Source organism: Oryctolagus cuniculus, chromosome 15 (assembly GCF_964237555.1).
Source record: "Oryctolagus cuniculus chromosome 15, mOryCun1.1, whole genome shotgun sequence".
NCBI classification, from domain to species: domain Eukaryota; kingdom Metazoa; phylum Chordata; class Mammalia; order Lagomorpha; family Leporidae; genus Oryctolagus; species Oryctolagus cuniculus.
Window position 1 is genome coordinate 29,465,716 of NC_091446.1, and position 27,811 is coordinate 29,493,526.

Sequence of the window (27,811 nt, forward strand, 5' to 3'; positions counted from 1 at the left end):
CTTGGCACAGAACTCCTTTCCTTCTCCTTTCCCCACTGAGGGGCTCCTGGGCAGAGTTTGGGGGACACCGGGCATGAAAGGGGACAGGCTGAATGCATGGCCTGCCTGGTTCCCAGCTCTGCTGGTGGGGCTCCCCCAGGCACAGACAAGATGAGGCATAAGGTCCGTGGGTCAGATCTCCTAGGGCACCTGGCGCACTAAGGTCCTGAGCAGGGTGAAGAGCTGGGCCTCCAGCATCACGTTTCTGGGCTCAGCCCAGCTCCACCACTGCCTGGCTGCTGTGAATGCGGGCAGGTTCTGAGATCTGCCCACAGCTTCTCTTTCCAGTGGGTTCAGGGAGAGCCCACCTCACAGAGTCACCGGGGGCTGCAACAATATCTCCCAAGACCTCCAGGCTCCTCTCATTCCACACCCAGTCTTCTCCCCTGTTGCTGGGCGGTCCGCGACTGGGCGTCCTGCCTGTCTCCAGGAAGAGGCGCCCAACATTCCCTGGACAAGCTGAAGGTGTTCCAACAAGTCCTGCACAGTTGTTGGGTGGCTCGGGGAGGCGCCCGCCCCACAGTGCCAGCGTATTGCGTACAGAAGCAAAGAGGCAGCGCAGGTCTCAGTGCCGGGCTTTGGAGGTGCGCCCGGCTCTCTGGGCTCTGAGGACCTTGTCACAGTGGTGGGCGGGCCCGAACCCCTTCCCCCAACCCCCACCCCAGCACCAAGTCCCCGAACTAGCTGTGGAGTGACGCTTAGTGGCAGCAGCCTATGGGCGAGCGTCTTTCCCCCAAGCGTATCTTCCCCAGCGCCTGGGGAATGGGAAGGCTGAATGGGAAGCAGGGAGCAATGGGCGCCTCGGCTCTTCCTGGGTACTTCCCGCGCACCTCCCCGACCCAACCATTCGAGGGGCCGCAAGGGTCCTGGGCTCTGACCCACCCCCATTGTAGAACTCGATGCTCTCCATCTTGCAAGAGAGAAAGCTTCCGAATGCCTCGGAAGCCGCGGGGTGCCGGGCTGAGTCCCAGCTGTCGGTCGGGTCGGTCGGTTGCTGGAAGGGGCCAAGAAGGAGAAAAGGAGGGGAGGGGGAGCGCGGCGCAGGCGGCGAGGGGGAACAGCAGATTGCGCGGAGCCAATGGCAACGGCGGCCGAGGTGGCACCAAATTCCCTTCGGCCAATGACGCGCCAGAGTGTACTGAAGCCTCATTAGCATTTCCCCAGGGGCAGAGGCTGGGGCAGGGGCCAGGGCCGTGGGTGATGGTGTCTGCAGCATCCCTAAGTCCTGTCTTGGTCGATGTCCGCCTCAGCTTTCTGTCTCCTCCCTTGTCCCGCCCTCACCTTCACGCGAGGCTGCCTGAGCCAGCCAGTTCTGTGCACCTTGACCCTTGTTGGCAGCTCATACAAGGTGTCTGAGGAAATCGCGACAGGGTCACCCACTGCCAGCTCTGGCCTTTAAATCCCCAGCGCAGGGAGATCCACCACAGCAGGGTTGGGCCCAGCCACCGCACCACCGCGCGTGCCAGGCAGAGAAGGGTTCCGAGTGCATTGCTGCGAATTGCTGCGCACGAGCGGGCTGCAGAACAGAAGTCTACTTCTGTCCTGACAGGGGTCCCGAACTCAGTTCTGCAGTCTCAGCCTTGGGAAAGTGAGCCCAGCACCTGAGAGCCAAGATGCCGGCCCACTTGCTGCAGGAGAAGGTGAGCTCCCAAGCGATGGCCCCGCACCCTGGCTGGGAGAGAGCCTCCAGCGGACTGGTAGGTGGAGGGCAGGACCCAGAGCTCCTGGAAGGACTGGGCCATCCTGTTTCAGTTGCAGATTTTGTACTTTGGGAACTTGATTCCCAACTGTTGTTTCTTAATCTGTTTTTAAAAAATTATGACAATTTTCCTTATAGATGGAATGGGCTCTTATTTCAATTAAGGGATAGAGTAACTTCCATTCCCCAAAAACAGAATAAAATCTTTGGCCAATAGCAAGACAGTGGGCTTTTTAAGCTTGGAACAAGAAAACAGAATAAGAACAATAATAATAATATAAAAGCTGACTGGCTAACAGATTACTTCAGGTTACTGTTTTTGTAGGAGTTAAAGCAGAAAGGACTTCCTTGTTACTGATTCAACAGACTGCAATCTACTGTTTCCAGGAGAAAAGTGCTCTGTTTGGGGATCTTTCTGCTTCCTTAAAATTCTGATTTGATTATGTGACATTTAAAGCATGTGTGCCTCCATTTTTGCTTGGTCAGATTTGTTGGAGCCTAATGCAGGAGAGCTCTGTCCAAAACAATGGTCTCCCATAATTGCTGCTTTATAGTCCCTTGCTCTGCTCCCGTCAGGCTCTCACTCAAGTGACACTGTGTCCAAAACTCAGGGCATTTGCACTACTCTCCGGTACTACCATTTTGGGCTTCCATTCTCAACATTCATAGGTTACAGTGTCCTCATGATCATGCATTTCTTTGAGCTCTTGCCATTTTAGCTAGAGACCATCTGACATTTCAACAGATGGCTGCATACAAACATTTGAAACTCTTCAGAGAAAAAAGTGCTCCAGAGAAACTACTATTATGCTTATAAAGAGGAGTCTGGAGCTCATTTATTAGCCAGGGTCACTATGAACCAAATCAGCTAAAATAGAACATATCAAAGAATGAGCCAGATGAGGAGGCTACCCACTGTAACCAAGCATCCTGTTTAATTTTTTGCAACCGAGTCTACAATACCTATGTGTTTATCTATTCGCAATAAGAAGTGACAGCAAGTGCAGACTCCTTTCTCTTCGAATAGCGTGTATTGATTCTATTATCTAGCACATCATGACTGGGTTTCATTAAAACAGGAGTGGGAACAAGTGGGTTTTGAAGTCTCACACTATAAAATGGACTACTAGTGCAAAGTGAACAACAGTTGCATTAGGGATGTTGCTAAAGGTAGCCACTGGGCGGATTAAAGGATCTATCTCTCAGGACGTGGAAAGACTTGAGTCTGACATGAATGATCCAACACTCCGTTATGTTGCCACAGCAGGTACTGATTACAGCACGGTCCTGGCAAATGAAAAGAGGTGGGCATAAGCAAGGAAAAATGAAGAGCATTAAGAGTCTTATTAAGATGGAGAATCTTACTGCAGTGTCTAGGGAAAAGCTAACCATAGCAGAAAGTCATTACCTTCTCATCCTGGTGCCATGGGTATTTTAGTGAACACTCTACATGGCTCACACATCAGGCACAAGGGCCGTCTGTTGACATTTACCTCAAGTTGTCCAGCACCACTTATAGCACTTCGGGACCAGAGCAGCTCTTGTTCTTAGTGATTTCATAGGAGAAAACTGGACTGGAGAATCCTAAAGAACAATGAACAATGCTGTAACAGACATACTATAGTTTTTCTTCAAAATGTCTTTCTTTTCTCTTCATTGGTTGCTCTACCAAAAAGACAGCCACACTCATCTGTTTACAAAATAAGTTTAGTCTCATCAAAGATGGCCTGATTATTTATATACAAGTGCAACAAGAATACTGCTTGACCACATAAGCTTTTTTAAAATTTTGCTTTGCTGGGGATTTTGATAGGAATCTCAAACGGGACTTCTGAAAACTTCTCAAGGCCAAGAAGTCCAATCAAGGCAGACTTCAGCCTTTGCCAGCACACACAGAGATTCAGTCTATAGATATCTGCAAATATGACATCCCAGTTTAAGCTTTAGTAACAAAACCAGTATTTCCAATTGTACCTGTTATAAAGAGCAGATACTTATTGAGCCTATGCAAATAACCATATTAAAATAAGTTGGTTAGTTTCTGAATTCTGAAGGGTTCAGGTATAGAGAAAAATATTTCCATTTTTTTCACAAAAGTTTCCTTTGCAATTGCTGTAAGCTATAGATAGTTTAAAAGAAAAAATTTTTCTTTAGTTTGAAAAATGAAACATTTAAAGGATTGGCAAAATTGAAATAAAAAGTCAAAAAACTATCCTAATCAGTTTATCCAGTAACATTTAATTAATCCTTGTTCTGCTTAATCTTGGTTAGGATTTTCATGAAGTTATCAGTTTCTTCATTAGGTTTCTGGAAATTCTTACCCAGTCCAATGGTTTATACACTTAAAGTTATCAGAAACCTATATTCCAGTCTTTTCCATGAATCTCCTTGAAGAAACAATTTTGAACTGTAGCTGATTGCAAACACTTTTGGAGAAGAATCAAAGAAACAACTATAGGTAATAAAACTTAGAATGGTCATACTTAAAAATTGGATAAGAAGTAGCAAAGAAGTTCGGTTATTTCTGTGACATGTGACTTTTTAAATTTAATAATAATTGAAATTATGACTTGTAACATATTAGATTTCTGGAAACCTCATACAAGTTTTAGAATACTTGTATCAATAACATATCTATAAATATAACTTTTTAAAAACATATTTATTTATTTATTTGAAAGAGTTCCACAGAGAGAGGAGAGGCAGAGAGAGAGAGAATGAGGTCTTCCATCCGTTGTTTCATACCACAATTGGCCACAACAGCTGGATCTGCACCGATCCAAAGCCAGGAGCCAGAAGCTTCTTCTGGGTTTCCTACACGGGCGCAAGGGCCCAAAGACTTGGGTCATCTTCCACTGCTTTCCCAGGCTACAGCAGAGAGCTGGATTGGAAGTGGAGTAGCCAGGACTTGAACCAGCGCTCATATGGGATGCCAGCACTGGAGGCGGCGGCTTTACCTGCTATGTCACAGCGCTGGCCTCATAAATATAAGTTAAAGAATACTTACTGTCACTTATTTGACAATGTTTCGCACATAATTTGAATATTCAATAAGCCAAAAATAGTTTAATATCTACCTATTGCAAGATGAGACATATCCTTCAAAGTTTTCCACAGACCCATCTGAAGAATTCCAAAAATTTAAGGTCTAAAAGTCCTAATTCAGAATTTGATTTTGAGAAGTTTTTCAAAGGTGTTGAAATAAAAAAATTTTAAATGACCCTGATTATCTATTTGGTCAAAATGACAATAAAAGTATTTAAAGGCAAATTCCAAAGGTGATGTAGGTTTGAATAAAAGCTTAACTCTTTCAATATTGAGACAACTCACTTTTCTTAAGTAATCAAGGACCTAAGAAGCACAAGAAATTCCTTTGATAATTCAGAATCTCTGTTTTTTAGGCCATTTACCTAAAAGATAAAGACAGACCTTTCCCCATATCTTATCAAGAGCACAATGAATTCTAGTTTTACCTCAGTGTGCTTTTGTTATTGATGTACAATCTTTTAAATAATGTAGAAATAATTCCCCTCCAATTTTAGACAGCTTGATCAAACATAAATTTCTTTTTCTACCTAAGCCCTCTACAATCTTCTTTTTTTTTATTTGACAGAGTTAGACAGTGAGAGAGACAGAGAGAAAGGTCTGCCTTCCGTTGGTTCACCCCCCAAATGGCCACTATGGCTGGAGCTATGCTGATCCGAGGCCAGGAGCCAGGTGCCTCCTCCTGGTTTCCCATTCGGGTGCAGGGGCCCAAGGACTTGGGCCATCCTCCACTGCCTTCCTGGGCCACAGCAGAGAGCTGGACTGGAAGAGGAGCAACCAGGACTGGAACCCAGTACCCATATGGGATGCTGGGGCCGCAGGCGGAGGATTAGCCAAGTGAGCCATGGTACCAGCCCCAAACTTCTTATAATCTTTCAGTTATTTGTCCTATACTTTTCCTCTTTCTCAAATTGGAATAGCCAGGTATTCAATTTAAGGACAAACATCACTGTTTTTCCCTTAATGAAATCACATATTTCACATAGGTTTCTCTTACCAAAACATGTCTTATTTTTCTTGCATACGGAGTTGTTTCCCTTATTATTTCTGGTTTATGATACTTTATATTAGTTAGAACATTTTATGCTATGTAACTTTATTTCTAGTGAAAACTATCAAGCATTGTAAATGTATTTTATCTGAGCACTTGTCATTTCATAATTTCTAAAGGCATGTGTTACCTTAATTTTTCATTTATAGTAACAGATCCAAATATATTTAGCTAATCTATACCTTTTAAAAACAAGATGCCAAGATACATATAAACTAATTGTTAGCATTTAATGTTTTATTATTTTAACTTGCTTAGAAATGACTCAGACATTTCATGGGTATCTATTACTAGACTTCACACATAACTTCAATATTCTTAGTTGCTGAAAAGGTATTTGAAACGATGAAAACTTCATTTTTGTAACTTTTATTTAGCAAATATAAATTTCCAAAGCACAGCTTATGGATCACAATGGCTTTTTCCTCCCCGTAACTTCCCTCCTGCCCGCAACCCTCCCAACTCCTGCTCCCTCTCCCATTCCATTCACATCAAGATTCATTTTCAATTCTCTTTATATACAGAAGATCAATTTAGTATATATTAAGTAAAGATTTCAACAGTTTGAACCCACACTAATTATAGCATTAATTTACATTGAACAACACATTAAGGACAGAGATCCTACATGAGGAGTAAGTGCACAGTGACTCCTGTTGTTGACGTAACAAATTGACACTCTTGTTTATGGTGTCAGTAATCTCCCTATGCTCTTGTCATGAGTTGCCAAGGCTATGGAAGCCTTTTGAGTTCACCAACTTCGATCTTATTTAGACAAGGTCACAGTCAAAGTGGAGGTTCACTCCTCCCTTTAGAGAAAGGTACCTCCTTCTTTGATGGCCCATTCTTTCTACTGGGATCTCGCAGAGATCTTTCATTTAGGTAGGGTGTTTTTTTTTTTTTTTTTTTTTTTTTTTTTTTTTTTTTGCCAGAGTGTCTTGGCTTTCCATGCCTAAAATACTCTCATGGGCTCTTCAGCCAGATCCAAATGGCTTAAGGGCTGTTTTCGAGGCCAGAGTGCTGTTTAGGACATCTGCCATTCTATAAGTCTTTCATCCTTCACCATTGTGTTTGAATTATTTGATGGAAATATTATTTGATGGAAATTATTTGATGGAAAACAAACCATCATCTTAGGCTCCTGCCATCGGATCAGTGCAATGCGCCGGCCACAGCGCGCCAGCCGTGGCGGCCATTGGAGGGTGAACCAACGGCAAAAGGAAGAACTTTCTCTCTGTGTCTCTCTCTCACTGTCCACTCTGCCTGTCAAAAAAAAAAAAAAAAGATTTTTCCAGAAAGTTCTGTCTTTTATTTTCTTATTTATTTATTTGAATGGGGGGGGATCTTATATGCTGGTTCACTCCCCAAATGCCCACAATAACAAGGGCTTGGCCAGACTGAAATTCTGCACTGAGCTGGGAACTCATTCCAAGTGTCCCATGAGGTGGCAGGGACCCAAATATTTGAATCATTACCTGCTGCCTCCCAGATTGCACATAAGCAAGAAGCTGGAATCGGAAGTGGAGCTGGGACTCAAACCCAGGCACTCTGATATGGTATTGTGGGTATCCCACATGAGGTCTCAACTGCTGCACCAAACACTCACTCGTTAGGTTATTTTTTGACAAATCAGGCAAGTGTCTGTGGGGAGCAACTCAGACTAGACTGTTACTGGAATTAAGACTTATTCTATGCATCTGCTCTCCCACAATATGATGCTGGGAGAGGAGCAAACAACTTGACAAGCTGCAGGAGCTGCTCCTGATTGGAGGAGAGCAGCGTGCTCAGCGTGTGGGTAGCAGAGTTGGGATTGGTGGAAGAGGACTATAAAGGAGGAGAGAGACAACATGCACGAGGAACATCTAAGGGGAACACGGGAACACCTGAGGAACATCTGAGCAGCCCCCGAGAGAGCCGGCAGGTGGTGTGCCGCTCCCCCGCGGAAGTGGGGAAAGTGGCAGGGGGACCTCTGTGGAAGGGTCGGTAGCCAACCCGGGAAGAACCAGCAGCAAACCCGGGGAGGGCCGAGCAGACAAAAGAACAGCGCAGGGTCCTGTGTTGTTCCTCCGCGAAGAGGGGGAGCGACAGTGTCGAAAATGCACAGAAACAAGGGAACCAAAGCTTAACATGGTGTCCCCCATCTTACTACTTGAACGACTGACATGCACTGAGTAACTATTTGCACTGTGTATTCTGCTCGTGGGTTGGAGCTATAGTTTTATCAACTTAAATATTTATGAGATAACAACTTGTTTGACTAGTAAATCTAGGTTAAGAAATGTATGCTAGCATTATAATTAATGCTGACAACTCTAGAGACATTTCTATTTTTATCAAAAATTTTAAAACTAGCTTTATTTTCCAAAGATTATGTCAGATTACATGAACTAAATAAAAAGGCATTTAAGTTAGTTTCTGAGACTACTCATTTAAGTGTTTTAATTTCTGTAAGGCAGTTAAATGGAGCTCTTTATGAATTTTGCCATTATCATCCAAGGTAGGAAAATGTCACATATACTTGACATATAATGTACGTGTATACAGACAAAAACACACAGGCAGAAGCAGAGCTGCAGTTTTCATTTGTCACTTTCCAAATAGTTTCCCTTCCCCTTTCAGCCTATCAATCTTTCAATTTCCTCTTCTGCTTTCCTAAGCAATTATTAACGAGGTCACTCTAAATTTGCATTTCCAATGTGTTGATGCTTTGGTGGAAAATGGAGTCTCAAAAGCATGGAAAAAGAATGCAAGTTTTCTTCACAAAAGAGATTAAGGCATGTTGCCTATTATCAGAGGTCAGCTTTCTAGAGGCTATGGTCTAAACCTCAGGTCCAAATGTTTCCAAAGCTCATCTGGGTAGACAAACGTTCATTTCTGCTAAAACTGAATCTGATGCCTTTCCTTCTAACTGCTCTTGGGGTTTCTCTCTGGAAAGTGGCTATAAACTCTAACCCTGCCCTTGCCATCCTATCAAGCTGGCTATTCCCTAGGAGAGGCGGGATCAAGAAAATTAGGAGCCAGTGAGAAACCGAGGCAGCTCAGAAATGATGCCACAGCAACACAAAAGCACAGAAATTCACTACACAACTTCACAAGAGGTACGCAGATGAGCCTCGCCAAACTGGTAGAATGCCTGCAAGTCTTGTGTTGGAGAACAATAGCTTTTCAGTTGAGCTTCTGTTTCTCACCTGAATGACTGAGATCAGGGCAGACAAGCATTTTCCATGCCTGCCTGGAATTAGCATGGATAATTCTGAAAAAGAACCATATCTCGAGTTGGGGCCTAATATTCATAAACACTTTATACAGCCATCCTTTTGACTTCAGATAAGGTAGTAAATAGACAAAAAAAAGTGAGGTTTTTTTTTTTTTTTTGAATCAGCTAGACCCTTAAACTTTTCATTTGCCTTTCATAGAGTCTTTTAAAGAGACAATGTTTTTTTGTTTGTTTGTTTGTTTATTTTTGACAGGCAGAGTGGACAGTGAGAGAGACAGAGAGAAAGGTCTTCCTTTATCGTTGGTTGACCCTCCAATGGCCGCCGCGGCCAGTATGCTGGGGCCAGCGCACCCCCCTAATCAGAAGCCAGGAGTCAGTGCTTCTCCTGGTCTACCACGTGGGTGCAGGGCCCAAGCACTTGAGCCATCCTCCACTGCACTCCTGGACCATAGTAGAGAGCTGAACTGGAAGAGGAGCAACCGGGACAGAATCCGGCACCCTGACTGGGACTAGAAACCGGGGTGCCAGCGCTGCAGGTGGAGGATTAGCCTATTGAGCCTTGGGGCCAGCCTTTTTTTGCATTTTTAAAGAAACTCCTGCATATCAATAGGTATCCATAGGTGAGTCTAATCCAAGATTCTTCACTTTGAAAAAATATTATTTCAGCGGCAGAGAGAGAGAGAGCGAGCGCCCATCTGCTGGTTCACTACCCAAATGCCTGCAATGGCTGAGGAGCTGAAGTTGGAAGCAGGAACACAATCCAGGTTTCCCACATGGTGGTAGGAACCCAATTACTTGAGCCATCACCTGCTGCCTTCCAGGGTCTAGACAAGCAGGAAGCTGGAGTCAGGAGCTGGAGATCGGCATCAAACCCAGGCATTCTGATGTGAGACAAGAATGTCCTAACTGCTAGGCCAAATGCAAGATCCTTCATTTTTAAATGCACTTCTTTGAATGCTCTACTGTTTTTGTGGGAATTTCCACAGACTAGGCATCATGACTCTGAATTATCATTAATAAGATTTCACCATGTTTACAAGTCTTTTTAGCTTCGGGCGCTAATGCTTCTATGTGTAAAAGCTTGGTTCAGCCAGAAGGTGGAGAACTCAATTCTTCAGAGATGAAGGATCCCATTTCACTTGAGCTCTTGTGTTTCTCAGAGCTGAGGTAAAAGCCCGAGAGGGAGAAGGCACGGGCTGAGTCGTGTGGTGCTTTCACAGTGCTCTGTCACCACACGGATGTTGTCAGGCCCTCTCACAGCACTCTTTTTTTATTTACATAAATGTATCTTTTATTCCAGTTTTTCCACAAACTCAGAACATTTTGTAAGTTTTTTGTTTGTTTGTTTGTATGTTTGAGAGGCAGAGAGAGAGAGACAGGGCTCCTATTTACCAGTTCACTCCCCAAAATCTGGCAATTCCCAGGGCTAGGCCAGTGCTACAGCCAAGAACCAAGAGCCAAGAATGGTTCCCCACCCGGGTGGCAGGAATCCAATCACTGGAGCCATCATGCTGCCTCTCAGGGACTTGGATTGGCAGAAAGCTGGAGTCAGTAGCTGGAGCCAGGAATCAAACCCAGGAACTTGAGTATCTTAGCTGCTCGGTGAAATGCCTGCCCTGGCTCAGCAGTTGTCACTTTTCATGGCGTGTACTACACTGGCTCTTCAATGTTTGAACCATGCCCCCCAGCCAAGTGGCGGCTCTGAGACCTCTATGGCCAACTTAGCCAATGATTTTTCCCTTACTCAAATACACAGGAAAGAGCAACAAACAGGCTAGAACACAAATGCTCCTAGGGACTTATGAAAGCTGGGGTTCATACCCCCTGCAGTAAAGTAGGCCTCCTTCTCTAAAGTGCTGTTTTCCATGGTTTCAGTTACCTGTGGTCAACTGACTGCAGTCAAAAAAAAAAAAAAAAAAAAAAAAAGGGAAAATTCCAGAAATAAACAAGTCATAAGTTTCACATTGTCTGCCATTCTGAGTAGTGGTAAAAGATCTCACTGTGCGGGTCCCACCGACCTACACTCACCTTGTATCTGCCACCCACCTGAGCGGTTGTCAGAGTGTCCTGACGTGGCGGCACTGCATATGCGGTTTGCTGCTGTCTGTGGTTCCAGGCATCCCCTGTGCCCCTTCCTGCCGGTTCTTACCTGACTCAGAACCCGAGGCTTCCTTAGAGGACACTGTCACTGCCTGTCACGACTGCTGCTCTTGCCCAGAGCATCTTCAGCTCTGCGAAGCCCCACAGGCCAGATGTGCTCTCACTGTACCAACCAACCCTCGGCCCCCACTCCAAGGTCAGGGGCTTTTCCACAGCACAAACTAACTCTGGATTCAAAAGCGAAAAAAAAGGGGGGGGGGGGCACGGCAGTGGCTCAGTGGGAAGAGCAGTCTACCTCGTGAGCACTTCCAGTCCTTGGGGCCTCTCCCATGCCCTTTAGGTTCATCTGCCCACTGCTAGGACTGTCAAGAGACAAAATGACCATTCGTTTAGAGACCTGACTGACTCTGACTTGTGATTGCTAAATTGGGCCCGCCTCTCTCCTACTGAGCAGAATGCAAGCCCTCTCTGGGAGAACACTGCGTTTTGTGAGGTGGGAACAGGAAACAGAATAGAAAAAATAAAAAACCTAATTAGTTAACATCTGCTTATTTTCTGAAAGGGTTACAGCAGAGAGGACACTGGAATTTGCTGTTTTCAAAGAAAATGGGTCTGTTTGGGGATCTATCTGCTTCCTTGAGTTTTCCTTTGGATTACGTGGGCTTTGGCATCAGAAACTGCATTTTGGTGCAGTGTCCTCTGTCGGGGCCTAGTGCAGAACGCAGCCCAGTGAGTCTGGCCTACCAGCAGCCCCAACACTGTGGCTTTCCAAGTGCTGGGTGTTCTTCCAAGTGACTGGGGTGGGTTTTAGGCAGAACTGAGAACTCTCCAGAGAACTTGACTACCTTTGTTGAGTTGTGTTGCCTTCAATTGGTAGAAATGAGGATTGCTCTTTGGGGACTGGATTCCCCTATATTTGTTTCCTAGATTTTGTTCGGCGCCACGGCTCACTAGGCTAATCCTCCACCTGTGGCGCCGGCACACTGGGTTCTAGTCCTGGTCGGGGCTCCGGATTCTGTCCCAGTTGCTCCTCTTCCAGTCCAGCTCTGTGCTATGGCCCGGGAGGGCAGTGGAGGATGGCCCAAGTGCTTGGGCCCTGCACCCCATGGGAGACCAGGAGAAGTACCTGGCTCCTGGCTTCGGATCAGCGCGGTGCGCCGCCCACGGCGGCCATTGGAGGGTGAACCAACGGCAAAGGAAGACCTTTCTCTCTGTCTCTCTCTCACTGTCCACTCTGCCTGTCCAAAAAAAAAAAAAAAAAAAAAAAAGATTTTAAAGTCAAGAAAAACTTGGTTCTTGTGTGTTCACAAGGGTGCAAATGCTTCAACTCTCCTTCCTATCCCCTTCACCACTAGATTTCACCCCAACCCCCCTGCACAGTTCCTGGGAACCTGTGGCTCCTGCACGTGGACACAGCCCACCCTCCCCAACTGTGGGTGCTGGGCCAGGGTCTGAGCCTGCCCTCCCTTCCCTTCCCTTCTCTCTCCTCCTATCCCCCTCCCCTGCTGGATTAGAGTGAAGTGGACTCTGCTGCCTCCACTGTCTCCTGCTCTGACTCTCTTCCTCTTCCCCTCCTGGCCAGGTCTCTGGCTCCTACACCCCCACCACCACCGTCACCACACCCCACTCCAGGCTCCTGCAGAGTGGAGAGGGCAAGTTGGAGAAGACGCCCCTACCGGCGGAAGAAGACATCCGCCCTGAAATGAAAGATGACATCTACGACCCCAGCTACCAGGACGAGGAGGGCCCCAGGCCCAAGCTGGAGTTCGTCTGGAGGAACATCATCCTCATGGCTCTGCTGCACGTGGGAGCCCTGTACGGGATCACCCTGGTTCCCACCTGCAAGTTCCGCACCTGGCTCTGGGGTAAGCAGCGTCCCTGCCCTCCTGAGCCCGTGTCCAGGCTTCTCACTGCTCTCAAGTGAGGCAGGATCTTACATAGAACCCTGGCCTCTCCTGGCCCTGGTTTTGCCAGGCATTTCTCTATGGTTGCCTGAGAAGTTGACTAGATTGGGAATGAAGTCTAATGGAATTAAGGATGTGTGTTAGGGAGGAGGGTTGATTCTGGAAGTCCTTTAACTTGGGTTTTCAGGAGGGAGCCCTGAGACCATGTGCCACATGACTGAAGAGTGCCAGAGTCAGAGCTGTTCCTGAGAACTTTTTTTTTTTAAAGATTTATTTATTTTTTACTTGAAAGTCAGAGTGACACAGAGAAAGAGGTCTTGTTCACTACCCAGTTGGATGCAACGGCTGGAACTGCGCCAATCGGAAGCCAGGAGCCAGGAGCTTCTTCTGGGTCTCCCACATGGGTGCAGGGGCCCAAGAACTTAGGCTATCTTCTACTACTTTCCCAGGCCATAGCAGAGAGCTGGATGGAAAGTGGAGCAGCCAGGACTCGAACCGGCATCCATATGAGGTGCTGGCACTTCAGGCCAGGGCGTTAACCTGTTATGCCACAGCGCCGGCCCCCCTGAGAACTTTAATGTTTGAATCATGTGCATGACTCCTGTCCCAGCCCTTTTGGCCAAAAGACAATCAGTACCCCTACCTAGGAGGACTGCGACCCTGGTGGGGACCAGGGTCTTTATGGTGTATAAGGAGCTCGCTCAGGGGATGGAGCAAGGGAACACTGATCAGGAAGACCCATTGAAGAGGAGGAACAGAAGGGTGGTATCCAAAGAACTGTTTCAATCTTATCCCTTGATCCTTTACTGCAGAGAAGGATGAAGAAAGCTCCTATGTTTATGGCACACAGATGTGTTGCTCTACTGTTCTATGCCAGTCTCCAAGGTGCCACATGTGCCAGTCAACAAACTGTGAGACTGAAGTAAGAAATATGTTTCACAGTCCACTCCCCATGCAGCCTGCTCCAGCCTCCCTCTCTTGATTCCATGAAAAGCCAAAGATGCAGCATCTTCTTTGCCCAGGCCTCCTTGGTCCAGGGTCCCAATCCTTGCTTGCCAGGCCAGGGCATCAAAGTCCTGAGTACCCCAAGCCTGAGGCTGCCACAATGAGGGAGACAAATTGCAACTTGTCCTTGGCCTGCCCTTAGCTCAGCTCTTCCAAAGATGCACACACATGTGGCTGTAGGGCCTGTGCCCTGGAACCACACATGTACTTTGCAGGAGGTTTCACCTCTGCCCCCAGAACCCTCCATCTGGAAGGGGCAGCAGGGACCTCTGTAGACCCAGGGATGCCAACTGTTGCTCTCTGAGGGGCGCTGAGCCAGGAGTCCCTCTCCAGAAGACAACCTTAAATTTCCCAGAGCAGCCTCAGGTTGGGGGCACTTTCTGACAGTATATCTGGAAGGATGGTTCTATGGAAGGGCAGGTAGGCCAGCTATTTGCTGCTTCCCTTAAGGACATTGTAGGTCTTCTACAGGTGGGGAGTTCCGGTCCCTTCAGCTTTGTCCCTCCAGGTGCCACAATGAGATCCCATTTCTCAGGTTACAGCTTTTGCTAGAACCAACTGGGGGGTGACAGTGCTTTTTTGGACTATGAGTGATGGATTCCTTAGGTTATATGGTGTCATCCCTATAGCAGAGGCAACCCAGTGGGAGAAGGTCAGGCCAGAAGGTCAGTTCATCTGCACAAAAGAAAAGGCTCTAGCGTGGAAGGTGAGAGGTACACCTGTTTTCTAGCTCCTCTGAGAAACAAGCAGAACTTCAGATGCAGCAGGGGGACTCCAAAGCAGGGAGAGGATTCCCCAGAGAGATTGGCTGCCTCTCTCCACCCCTTCTATCAAGTAGCTTTGCCACCTGTAAGCCCCTTCCATAGATGTTCAGTCCAGAGTTTGACCAGGCTGTCTCTGCTTGGTCAACCCAGCTTCTAGTACAGGGACGGAAAGCTATTAGTACCATTTTGGTGCCTGCCCATGTGTGCATGCTGTGCCTTTGAACAGAGAAACAGCACAGAGCTTGTACAGTGACTTGCGGGGGGTGGCTTAGCTCAGGGAATGGCGATCTTGGTATGTGAACGTCAAAACGCCTGAGTCTTGGGGAACAAGGAGGGAAGAGGAGGAAGGCCTGAAGTTTTAGCTTAGGCATCTTCTCTTCCCACCTTAAAGGTTTAGGTGCTTGGCCCCACCTTTTCTTGTTTCATTTCCAAGGAGAATGTTAAGTTACCTACTGGCTGTGATTCTAGCATTTCTCATGATTGAAGCTATTTTGAGAGCCTTCTCTTTCATTTTGGATCCTCTCAGAAGAGTCCAGGGTTAGGGCTGAAGATTCCTGGCAACAAAGGGCCAGAGGAGGAAATCCTTTAAACCCCTTCCTCACCAGCAACCCAATTCCCAGTTAGCGATTACATCCACCACCTCCTGAGACTGCAGACCTGGAGGAAGGCAAGGCAGGCAGGCAATGCTGGGGAGCCCCACTGACAGTCTCGAGCATCTCCCAGAACGTCCAGCTTAGCACTGCTCAGTGAGCGTCTGCTGACAGCAGGACTTGGCAAAGGAGAGACCCAGAAATGTGCACAGTCTTAAGAGTGGTGGATGAAACACTCGGACAGGAACTGCTTGTGGACAGAAAACCTACCTTTAGACTGTGGCTCCATTCCTTATTAGCCATGTGACCATAAATAAACACTTAACCTCTCTGACCATTTATTTCTTCCACTGCCCAGTGAGGATATTAATACGAGCTACCCCATTCAAGGTGTGCAGTGAACTAAGGAATATTCCTTGGCAAAGCTGAAGACTGTACACAAATATAACCTCTATGCATGACTGATTTTTTTTCCTAATATGGCCACACTGCTTGCTAAAACACTGAAATGCTTTTGTACCATTTGGTAAATAGCAGGGCTTCCCCAATTTCTGAGTCCAGTTTGTTCTGGCTCTTTTGTTAACTACCCTCTCATATGGCCTAAGCTCCACAGGAGTTGTCTGTGGCCTGATACCATATAAACCAGATGAAGGTCAAGGCCAGTAAGCCCTGGAATGATGTCCCTGCAGACAGACTGTGCTGGGTGGCTGAGTGGGGGATGGGGACAGTTCTATTCTCTCTCCTGCCTTTCCGACTCCTCAGTTCCTGTGACTTCTTAGCTTTGTCTCTAGCCCTAGGTAGAGAGGTTGGAGAGTGATAGCACTTTTCAAATGGTAAAAAACTAAAGGGCCTCAAGAGAATAAGGTGTCCCTGGAGTTTAGGGGAAAGCAGATCCTTATGTGAAGCCAAAGGAAGACAGTCTGGCATCAGAGCAGTGTCCTGGGTCTGGGACTTGCGCCAGCTGGTGACACCCCCACTCTCTTCTTCTGGCAGCATTTAGCTACTATGTGATTAGTGTTGTGGGCATCACAGCAGGAGCGCATCGCCTGTGGAGCCACCGGTCTTACAAAGCTCGGCTGCCCCTGCGCTTCTTCCTCATCATTGCCAACACCATGGCCTTCCAGGTAAGGAGCTGGCGCTGCTCAGCCCTTGCTTCTCCACCCTCTCGATGGCCTGGGAGCAGAATGGAGGGATGGGCACCTGGAGAGGAGCCACAATTTCAGCCGTGGCACTTTGCTCTCCCCTGTTTCCCTTCAAGTGCAGACTCAGTCCTGAAGTCCACAAAGCATGTGGACTGCTCTGAGTCGCTGCCCAAGGAAATGGAAGATCAGCAGGACACACTCCATGTACAGGGTTGGTGCTGTCTTGCAGTCTGTATGTTTTGGTCCTTTATCATAAAGGGCCAAGGGGCATCAGCCAGTGACTGACCCCGGATCCTGGGCAGAGAGTGGATAGTAAACATTCACTCTTTTTATTTTATTTTTTTTTTTGACAGGCAGAGATGGACAGTGAGAGAGACAGAGACAAAGGTCTTCCTTCTACTGGTTTGCTCACCAAATGGTAGCTATGGCCGTGCGCCGCGCCGATCCGAAGCCAGGAGCTTCCTCCTGATCTCCCATGCGGGTGCAGGGGCCCAAGCACTTGGGCCATCCTCCACTGCCTTCCCAGGCCACAGCAGAGAGCTGGACTGGAAGAAGAGCAACTGGGACTAGAACCCGGTGCCCACCTGGGATGCCGGTGCCACAGGCAGAGGATTAACCAAGTGAGCCACGGCGCCGCCCCAACATTCACTCATTAAAGTGAATATCTTGGGATATCAACACCATGGGATTGATGCTGATATTTCACATACATGTGAACTCTCTTGTTTTCTGCTAAAAAGAGTCAACAGTTTTTAGTACTATGTGCCTGGCACAAGGCTGAGCAGCTGGCACAGATTAACTCATGTATCACAACAATCACAGGAGGTAGAGAGGGTGATTTTCCCTGTCTTACAGATGAAGGACTTCAGTCAGGGAGAGGCTACATAGATCAAGGTTGAGGCTCTATCATGGGCTGCCATTCTGGCTAAGTCAGATACTAAGATTTGCCGAAATAAAAAGTTTGTCATTGAGACAGAAGGAAGGGAATTAGGAACAAGGAACTTTCACAACTGTTAAGACGCAACAATGGACAGAGTAGGAGTGGTATAGAGCTTGTCATGGAGGAAAGCAAAGGAAACCAAGGTAGCCCTCTTCATGATGAAAAAGCCCACTTACTTAACATATCTGCATAGTAATCTCTGCCAGGGCTGTGATGTTGTCCTTGGGAGCAAAGGAAAGGAAGAGAGAGATTGGTACCTTCTTTAAGATTTGTGGGAAGAGTCCCAGAGAAGCCCAGAGGTTCTTGGGCAATGTGGTCACGACCATGATTTACATGCCAGCCTTGGCACTGGGCTGTCTGAGCTGTCTCTTGCCACCAAATTGGAACTCCCTGCAGTTCTATCCACTGACCAGGACCCTAGCACCACAAGGCAGCCTGCCTTGTATCCTCCAGGCCCCGGGATCAGGTGGTCCCTGAGGACCTCTTCCAACCTTCCCTGCTTGCGGAAGTACAGTGTTCATTCCTAGTGAAACCATCTGGGCTTTGCGTGCTTCACCTCGATTCTACCCACCAGGTCACCTGCAGGGGGCACAGGCACAGCCACGTGGTCCCGGGCGCGTGAGTGGCCCTTCCTCTTCAGCCTCAGTGGCAGGGGTGGGGCAGAGGGGAGGTGGTGCCAGGACTCCTCAGGGGCCCAGACTCCTGGGTGTTGTGAGCTGCGTCTGGAAGACACCTCTGCCGACAGTTCTCCTGAGAGGACGTCCGCTCAGGCTGCATCCCTTTCTCTGTCCCTCCAGAACGATGTGTTTGAATGGGCCCGAGACCACCGTGCCCACCACAAGTTCTCAGAAACCGACGCGGATCCTCACAATTCCCGCCGTGGCTTTTTCTTCTCGCACGTGGGCTGGCTGCTTGTGCGCAAACACCCTGCAGTCAAGCAGAAGGGCGCTCTGCTGGACTTGTCAGACCTCAAAGCCGAGAAACTGGTGATGTTCCAGAGGCGGTGAGTGAGGGGCGATGGAGCTGGGGATGTGCTCCCGGCCCCTGGAGCGTGGGGACCCCAGTTTTTCTCCAAGGGCTTGCAAGTTCAAAATCACCATTTTTAAACCCCAAACGTTAACATCCCACAGGCCCACCACCATAAACTATGGTACTGGCTCTTCCTCTCTGAGCTACCTTAATTAAACCAACTGAGTACAAGAATTCATTGACGTGGACACATTAATGACCCAAAAATGCATGTAGCTGAGTCCTCACCTTCAAGGAGTTTGTAGTCTAGGAGGGCTGGAGCGGTAAGCCGAGGTCCAAATAGCCATGGGCGCAAGGCAGAACAGTTTCTGAACCACCAGCGGCACAGAAGACGGAGAGGTGGCTTGGCGAGAACTCCAAGGGTTTATGAAGGAAGCAGGATGAGAATGCACTGGGGGACAGGGATGTTCACTAGCGTGTGTGCACAGGGACAGTGCACACAGAAAGAGGACAATGAGCTGCAGCACCCAGGTGTCCCAGCCACGGGTGCTCCTGCTTGGAGGACAGGGGGTGACAGAACCCACACTGCAGACAGACTGTGTCCCTCTTACCGGGTCCTAAAGGCAGACCTGGGCTGTGACTCAGGGCGCAACAGGAAAGCACTGACAGGTCTGAGCACAGAGCGGCAGCGTGAGGTCTGCTTCAGAAGGGCCACTCTCAGGACAGGGGCCAGAAACCAAGGACCAGAGAGGAGAGGCAGGGACAGCAGTTAGGGGGTCAGGGGATCCACCCTGGGGAAGCAGAGGCAGGACTGGGAAGGGCGTGATGCAGCGAGGATGTGACTGCTGAAGGAGGCAGGGAATCACTCTGCCGAGTGGCAGTGGCCGGGTCCCCAGGGAGAAGGAAGAGTGGGATAGGCATCCAGATGGACACACAGGTGTTCAGGGCCACTCAGTGCCTCTCTGGGGGCAAAGAAGAGCAGAGAATTAGAGGGCGGTCACAGGAGATGGAGGCACGACACCAAACAGGGACGTGTGCCAAAGAGCTCGATGGGCAAGAGCAAGGAGCCCAAAGGCAGATGGGCATGGGCCCAGGCTGGGGATCTCTGATCCAGAATTGGGGTTTGGATCTCAGCTGTGAACCTACCACCAGGGCCTTGTGTGCAGAGGAAAGAGGCTGTGGACTAGAGCCAGGAGGCAGGCATTCCAATCTGTGCCGTGCTGGTTCCCAGTGACCTCAGAGAAGTCCCATACCCTCCTCATCTCCCCATCCACAAAGTGAGGGCCTATCATGGCATGCCCAACAGATGCGCACCCTGTCTCACAGCAAGGGAGAAGAGGTGGCCCAGCCCAGGGAGCATGGACAGCAGGGGCAGGTCTGGATCCCCTGTGCCCCGGCTCAGCCTGTGATCTCCCCACGCAGGTACTACAAACCCGCCGTCCTGCTGATGTGCTTCATCCTGCCCACGCTCGTGCCCTGGTATTTCTGGGGTGAAACTTTTCGACACAGCTTGTACGTGGCCACTCTTCTGCGTTATGCTGTAGTGCTCAATGCCACCTGGCTGATAAATAGTGTTGCCCACATGTATGGATATCGCCCATATGACAAGAACATTGATCCCCGAGAGAATGTACTGGTTTCTCTGGGAGCTGTGGGTAAGTCAGCAGTCTATAGCAAGACCACGTCTAGTGGTCTGCTGCTTATAGTATTAGTCTTTGAACCAGAAATACAAAAGTGCATCAAAAAAAGTTCATGGGATAAAGGGGAACTTGTGTTCAGCCTAGTGGTTAAATGTGTGTGTCTCACATTTGAGTACCAAGGTGGAATTCCTGGTTCTGGTTCTTGATCCCACTTCCTGCTAATGTAGATCCTGGGAAACAGCAGTGATGGTCAATAATTGGTCTCTTGACCCCTTTTGGGAAATCTGTATGAGTTTCTGGCTGTGGACTTTAGCCCTGGCCCAGCCTGGGCCATTGTCGGTTTCTGAGGAGTGAACCAGTGGTTGGGAGCTCTATTTCTCTTTATCTCTTGTCTTTTTGTATGTCTACCTGTAAAATAAATAATAAAAATTATTTTTAAAAAGCTCATGGAAATACAATTAAAAGAGTTCATGGTGGTGCAAAAAATTTTGAAGTCCATATGGAATTTTTTCATAATATGATTTTTGTAAACTTTCTAAACATCCCTTATATATACCAATTTAAAAAATTTGTACCCAAATCTCTTTTTCATTTTTCCATGAACTTTTTGAAGTCCTTTCATACCAGTACCATGTTTTTTTTTTTTTTTTTTTTTTTTTTTTTTTTTTTTTTGGACAGGCAGAGTGGACAGTGAGAGAGAGAGAGACAGAGAGAAAGGTCTTCCTTTGCCGTTGGTTCACCCTCCAATGGCCGCCGCTGCAGCCGGCGCACCGCGCTGATCCTGGCAGGAGCCAGGAGCCAGGTGCTTTTCCTGGTCTCCCATGGGGTGCAGGGCCCAAGCACCTGGGCCATCCTCCACTGCACTCCCTGGCCATAGCAGAGAGCTGGCCTGGAAGAGGGGCAACCGGGACAGAATCCGGCGCCCCAACCGGGACTAGAACCCGGTGTGCCGGCGCCGCAAGGTGGAGGATTAGCCTATTGAGCCACGGCGCCGGCTCAAGTACCATGTTTTTATGACCACTTTGTATCTCTTTTTCTAGTATAAAAATTGTGGGGAACATATTGGAAGTCCTTTATGAGAGTCAGGAAGCAAGTCTCATGTGGCAAGGAGCTGGCGAAAGCTGAACTGCTTTTGATTCCAGTCTCTAAAGCAATCTACGTGCTACGCATGATGAATCCCTTGGAGTTTCTTCTTCCAGTCACCTCTGAGTGGCACTGCAGGCTTTCTGGTTCAGGGGATGCATAAACTAGAGCAGTAGTGTCACCACCATGGCTGGAAGTGGCTGAAAGCTGAGTAGTTTCTATTGAAACATGTTGAACAAAATGTAGAATAACCACAATTAAGTTTGATATACTTCAGGTGTGCCTCTGCAACAGGCATTCTTTATCTCCTCACTGTGTTCAGGTGTGCCATGCCTGTAAGTGGCACTCATACCCTGTTGTTTGGTGAACAAAGGGAATCTTGGCGGCCCTTTCCTACCACTTCCCATCTTGTCCCCTCTTGTCCTTTCTCTCTCTCTCTTCTAGCTGTATGCTATGCTAGAAACTCCCATTCCCCCCAGACTGCTAGGGAATCCCTGATAAAGCAGTTAGTTTGACCATAATTCCTGCTTACTGATCTACTTTTGGCTATTCCTGAACTTCTCTCTGTAATTCTACTCCAAACTGCCAGGAAATAAGACAACAGGGTTCTACCAGCTTTTTTTTTTTTTTTTTTTTTTCTGTCCCTCTTTTGAACTGGATACAGATTTTGACTGAGGCTTCAAATTAGATTTCTGTAAGCACAATCAGTGAACTCTTCTCACCACTGGTCAGAAGTGTTGGTCATCCAGCAACACCCAGGCAAGCACACTGCTTGCATATTAATGTACAACAAGCTCAGGTTCAGGTTCTCTCACAACAACATGTTTGTTTTTTTTTTTTTTTTTTTTTTTTGACAGGCAGAGTGGACAGTGAGAGAGAGAGAGACAGAGAGAAAGGTCTTCCTTTGCCGTTGGTTCACTCTCCAATGGCCGCCGCGGCCGGCCCACTGCGGCCGGCGCACCCCGCTGATCCGATGGCAGGAGCCAGGAGCCAGGTGCTTTTCCTGGTCTCCCATGGGGTGCAGGGCCCAAGCACCTGGGCCATCCTCCACTGTACTCCCTGGCCACAGCAGAGAGCTGGCCTGGAAGAGAGGCAATCGGGACAGAATCCGGCGCACCGACCAGGACTAGAACCCGGTGTGCCGGCGCCGCTAGGCGGAGGATTAGCCTAGTGAGCCGTGGCGCTGGCCACAACAACATGTTTGATAACATGTCCCCAAGCAGGCAATCATTTCTGCAGCTGAAGACACTAGCTGGGTGTCCTGTAATTCAATTCATTTCTGACACTACCTACCTGGAGACAGCATCAGATTTCCACAGCTGAGGGCTCAGTCTACAAGACTGCCCCCACTTCAGACTTCTGACAAGTCCAGGCCTCTAGCTGATTAACTGGCTACAAAGAGGGGTCTCATGAGTCCCTCCTTGGGCTCAATTAATTTGCCAGAGCAGTCTGTTATCAAGATACTTCAGAGGAAACCAAAAGCAGCCACGTGAAGAGATATATAGGGAGAGGTCTGGAAGAGTCGCATGTGCTCATCTTTATTCCACCCACTGACCCTCCTCTGTTTTCTCTCTGCATCTGCATCTGACTGATATCTCTGGGCCAGGTGAGTGCTCACTGAGAGCCTTGCTGCTGTCAGCACCCTTAGCCTTGGGCTTGCCCACCCTCTCCCCAGCTCCCACTGGGGGTGAGCAGCGTCACACAGGAAGCACACACCTTGAGATGCCCTGGATGGGGTCACTGCCTTTGCAGGACAGGCTGTATTGCTGGCCATCGGTGTCATTCCCTCTCTATCTGCAGTGTGTTTATCTGCACAAGGCCCAACAGCCACTCTGTTGGCTTCCCTTTACCCTGGCCTGACAAGGGTCAGGGTGCCCTTGTTGGACGCAGCTCAGAAAGAGGGGTCCTGGCAGGAGTCGGCAACCTCTCTCTGCAGAGACTCCACAGCTTTACCTACTACAGGAATTGTCCTCAGTCCAGAGTTTCTTTTTCTCTGTCTGTCCATGTGAAACTCTTGTCCCGAGAATTCTCAGCATCTCGGAGGTCAGAGGGAATATTTCAGCAATTTGTTTCTTCTTTCCAAAGAGAATGTCTATCTTATCAGCACCACCCCCAGCCCAGTCAAAGCTGGAAGAATGAGAAGGCAGAGCGGCCCACTCTGCGCCAGCAGAGGCTGAGGAAACCGCAGCCCTGGGCTGGCCTCCTGTCCTCTATGTTTGGCCACTGCCTCCTGTTCCATTGGAAGCTCCCACCCTTATGGTGGTGCCGCTGCCATGGGGAAGGCAGGTCCTCTGCTCACTTGTAACAGCAGAGCCCAAGTTCCTCATTCTGGATTCTCCCCCTCTGCACCCCAGCACACGTACACACACAGCCTTTCAGGCCTTGGGTCAATGATTCCTGAAGCTCTGGAGGTTGCTAACCGACATTGCATTCTCAGCAGTAGTCCCTTCTCTGTAGTTGACTCATCTTCCAAGAAAAACTGCCAGTCTCCCTCCAATGGAAGTTCTCAGATAAGCAGAGGTGACAAGAACTTCATAAATTCTTTTTTTTTTAATTATTTGTTTTAAAATCAGATTTATAGAGAAAGGGAGAAGAGATGAGAGATTTTACATCCACTGATTCAATTCCCAGATGGCTGCAATGGGACTGGGCCAGGATGACGCCAGGAGCCAGGAGCTTCTTCCAGGTCTCCCATGTTGGGTATCAAGGTCCCAAGCACTTGGGCCAGCCCTCCAATGTTTTTCCCAGACCATCAGCAGGAAGCTGGATTGGAAGTGGAGCAGGGGCATAGTGGGTGGCATCCCATGTGCGTGTTAGTTTGAGTCCCATCTGTTCCACTTCTGCTATGGCTAGGGAAAGCAGTGGAAGATGGGCCAAATCCTTGGGCCCCTGTACCCACGTGGGAGACCTGGAAGAAGCTCCTGGCTCCTGGCTTTGGATTGGCACAGCTTTGGACATTGTGGCCATCTGAGGGAGTGAACCAGCAGATTGAAGACCTCTCTCTCTGCCTCTCTGTTAACTCTTTTAAATAAACAAATAGATCTTAAAAAAAAAAAAAAAAGGAAGTGGAGCAACAGGGACATGAACTGGTGCCCATATGGGATGCAAGCATCACAGGCAGTGGCTTCACCCACTATGTCACAACACCAACCCCATCAGTTATTTCTTTAAGGTGCCTCTGAAGGGATTTGTTCGGTACAGAGTAGAAGACATTGGATCCACCCCTCCTTTACATAACAGGGCATTTCTCTTGGGTTCAGGTATCCTACTAGGAAGCTGGTGTGCAAAGACAGGAAGACAGGAATCTACTCAAGCTCCATGACATTTCTCTTTGCTTTTGTTGCAGGTGAGGGCTTCCACAACTACCACCACTCCTTTCCCTACGACTACTCTGCCAGTGAGTATCGCTGGCACGTCAACTTCACCACATTCTTCATCGACTGCATGGCTGCCCTGGGGCTGGCTTATGACCGGAAGAGAGCATCCAAGGCCACCATCTTGGCCAGGATGAAAAGGACTGGAGATGGAAGCCACAAGAGTGGCTGAATTTTCATTTCCTCAGCTTTGTTTTCCAAAAGCCAACTTGGCAGAGTTTTGATGACCTGTTTATTAATTACTGGATAATGCTCCCAGGATCCTAAAGATGATGACCTTAACATATTCCAGTACAATATTCTTTCAAAATGCAAAAGTTTTAAAAGACGACAACTACACCATTTTTATGCTAAGCTTATACTCTTATGTCTCATCTTCTCTCTCTTCTATTTACATTATTCTTTACTTTGTTCCTGTCACCTTCCTTTCTCTTCTCCCTAATTGCTTCCCAGGAAGCAAATGGTCAGTCACTGGTTGGTGTCCACCTTTCAAAGTCTACAACCTTTCCAGAGTCTAAATGTAATGGTCTTTGCCCAAGTTCCTAATTTACTTGAGCTGTCTCAGCTTATATACAGGCAGCTAGAGCTAAAGATAGAACAAAATCTCCTGCAAATTCCCATGTTAATTATCTTCAGTTGGGCTTTGCTAGATGGAATCAAAAAATAATGTTGTTGGACAGGAATTTCTGATTCAGGTAAATTTTCACCAGAGAAGTTAGCTCTCATGGCATGAGTGTAAGTAAGGATGGAGTCGGGTGGGAAACCAGGCAACAGGAAGGTTGTGCTATGATGAGACTCATAGATACCTAATTAGGGAGGGCTGAGGACCCTTCCACACAACATAGGACCTCTCCCTGTTGACTCTGAGTGGAGAGTGGCCATGAAGACTGGTTGTTCCCTTATCCAAGATGGCTACAGTCTTTAGAAAAATTTAAAATTTAGTAGGCACAGTGGAGTGAAGCATAAAGAGAAATGTATATATTTTTGCCTAGAACACGGAATTATTTTTTAAGGGTATTTTTCTCTGAAAGGAATGTTGGAATAACCATAAAGCGGGAAGAATTTGGTGGGTTGTCTGTGCTTCCTCCACCCCTGCCTCGCTTCTGGGCATGAGATGGAGAAGTTGATGATCAGGGTCTACAAGCAGCTCCTAAGACAACTTTCCAAAGGAAGGTTTCTGAAATCACATGGCCAGGGGATCAGGAGATTACTATAAGTGAGTTATTGGATGTTGTGATGAAATAAGTTCAATGGTAGATCCATTCATTAGTATCAATTTCTCTTTGGAATGGGTAAACACTAGAAGGCTGTTCTTCATTGTATTGGACACCTTCACTCATTCTTCACTCTGTTAAGCCCTAACCTAAACTATAGCCCTTGCTAGGGAATGAGGTAGGAATCTATTACCCATGCCAATTCTTGATTCCAGGCTCTTGTCCATCCTGTTTTCCCTACTACTTCTGTCTCTTCCTTGACATCATCTCTGTGGCCAGGCAGCCTCCTTGCGTGTGTTCAGAGGCAGTGACAACTGCTGTCCAGGCAACTCCTCCTGCAGACACAATGCTTAGGGACCCCGGACCTCTGTTTCTCTTTAGCAAGAACAGCTGCTCCACTTTTCTGTGCCTCTAGAGGCCTTGTACCTCCTCTCTCTGCCACACTGATGGCTCTGGACAAGGCTGGCAAAGCCTCCCAGAACTATCCCTGGCTCTGAGAGGCTCGCTCTCAAGATACACAGCCAAGCCAAATGCTCATGCTGTTCCAATGAACCTGCCATGGAGCCAAGGAGGGTTTGTGTCTGGTCAGAGCAGAGAGCACGTTGAGTGCCCCCTGTTTGCTCAGTCAGGTGGCCCCACTGAGCAGGGCTCCCAGCTGACAGAGCAATGCTTGTAGAAGGAGGAGGATGCCTAGTCCTTGCTAGGAAGCACAAGCAGCAAGGCCCAGTTCCCAAGTGCCTCATTTTCAAGGGAGACCCTGATCCTGGAGCAGGCTATGCTGCACAGCTTTGGCTGACACATGGGGGCAGAGATGCCATGAACTTTGTGGTGGAATCCAGTCCCTGTTCAGCAAATTAACCAGTATTCCCTATGACCCAGCCTAGGGCAGACAATAGTATAGAAGAGTCTGGACAAAAACACAACCTTAGTGTTTGAGATCCTTGGACTCCTGTCCTAGTCCCTTGGTCATCAATGCAGAAGCTAGGCTTTGCTCTATTAAGATTGAAAGTGTACCACACCACATGCTGTGTCCACTGTTAAGCCCCATGGTGGGGGGAGGAGAGCCTTTCTTCTTGGATTAATTTGATGGAGGCTACAGGGAACAGCCTGGATGAGGGGCATCCTGGTCTTCAGAGGTGTTCACCTCAGAAGAGAATCCAATGGAAGATCTCTGTCATTTGCTGACCTGTGTGCCTAATCCCGGAAAAAGTCAATGGGGTAGTTTAATTCTCCAGGTTATCAGATGCCTGCTTTATAATATTATAGTACATCAGAAAGTTCATGGAAAATGAATATTAGGGAAAATTATGCATGGATATCAATTTTTTGCACCAAAATAAAGTTACCCTTTTTATTCCATTTCCCCTTGAACTTTTTGAAGTATCCTTGTATGTGAATAATGGAATCAACTTCCTCTTCTAATCATTGCAATGGAGCAGCTGTGTGCCATGATCCCACACAGGGCTGGATGGAGACCTCAGGCTCATGGATTGTGGGTACTTAGAACTGGGTGTGTCTGCTGAGTAAGGAACACTGTTGTCAAGATTCTAAAGCGCAATTCAAGCACACATTAATGAGAAACTCTCATCTGCCCAAGAGTCTGAATTTCTTACTATCCTATGTTGTGAATGTGCTGACAACCATTCCAGTGCCTTACATCTTTTCTAAAATATGCTGCTTATGACCTTGCCCTTACTCCCTTAGCGGAGACCCTTTGTACCTGTCAGCCTACAAATGTGGCAGGTAGAGAAAGGGCCCTGACTGCAGGATGATCAGTGCAGTTATTCACAGAATTCCCTTCGGGTTTCATTGTGGAAATCATAGAGTTCTTTTCTTAAATGCTCACATTTGGTGGATGGTGGAACTAATTTGAATATATATGATTTATAACCTTTTTATATTAAAAGATGGTTTTAGCATCTACAAAGGAAAACTTTCTCTTTTGCTTGATAGTACCCTGAATGTGTTCTGCATAAATTTAGCTCAGATGTGTCGGCATGGAAGAGAAGAAAGCAAGGTGGTGGCTGAGGCCAGG

General features: G+C 47.7%; 1 protein-coding gene and 1 long non-coding RNA gene across 4 annotated transcripts in view; one reads left to right on the forward strand and one right to left on the reverse strand.

Annotated features, from left to right (window-relative positions):
* The window catches only part of LOC100357419 (stearoyl-CoA desaturase), a 66,569-nt gene extending 39,422 nt beyond the window's left edge, over positions 1 to 27,147 (forward strand). The window contains exons 1-6 of one of the 3 annotated variants that reach the window (XM_070057402.1): positions 1,589 to 1,679; positions 12,734 to 13,016; positions 16,408 to 16,538; positions 18,294 to 18,499; positions 19,888 to 20,120; positions 24,535 to 27,147. In XM_070057402.1, coding sequence (XP_069913503.1) covers positions 1,653 to 1,679; positions 12,734 to 13,016; positions 16,408 to 16,538; positions 18,294 to 18,499; positions 19,888 to 20,120; positions 24,535 to 24,734 — 1,080 coding nt within the window. In that variant the 5' untranslated portion in view covers positions 1,589 to 1,652 and the 3' untranslated portion in view covers positions 24,735 to 27,147. Of the gene's footprint in view, positions 1 to 1,588; positions 1,737 to 12,733; positions 13,017 to 16,407; positions 16,539 to 18,293; positions 18,500 to 19,887; positions 20,121 to 24,534 lie in introns of those variants that run through there. The other 2 variants (XM_008270345.4, XM_070057403.1) reach the window with 2 other exon arrangements.
* LOC138845320 (uncharacterized) overlaps positions 1,675 to 27,811 on the reverse strand; it is a 49,478-nt gene continuing 23,341 nt past the window's right edge. The window contains exons 2-3 of the long non-coding RNA XR_011382327.1: positions 3,232 to 3,322; positions 1,675 to 3,025 (exon numbers count right to left, since the gene is read on the reverse strand). This is a non-coding gene — a long non-coding RNA (uncharacterized lncRNA). The remainder of the gene's footprint in view (positions 3,026 to 3,231; positions 3,323 to 27,811) is intronic.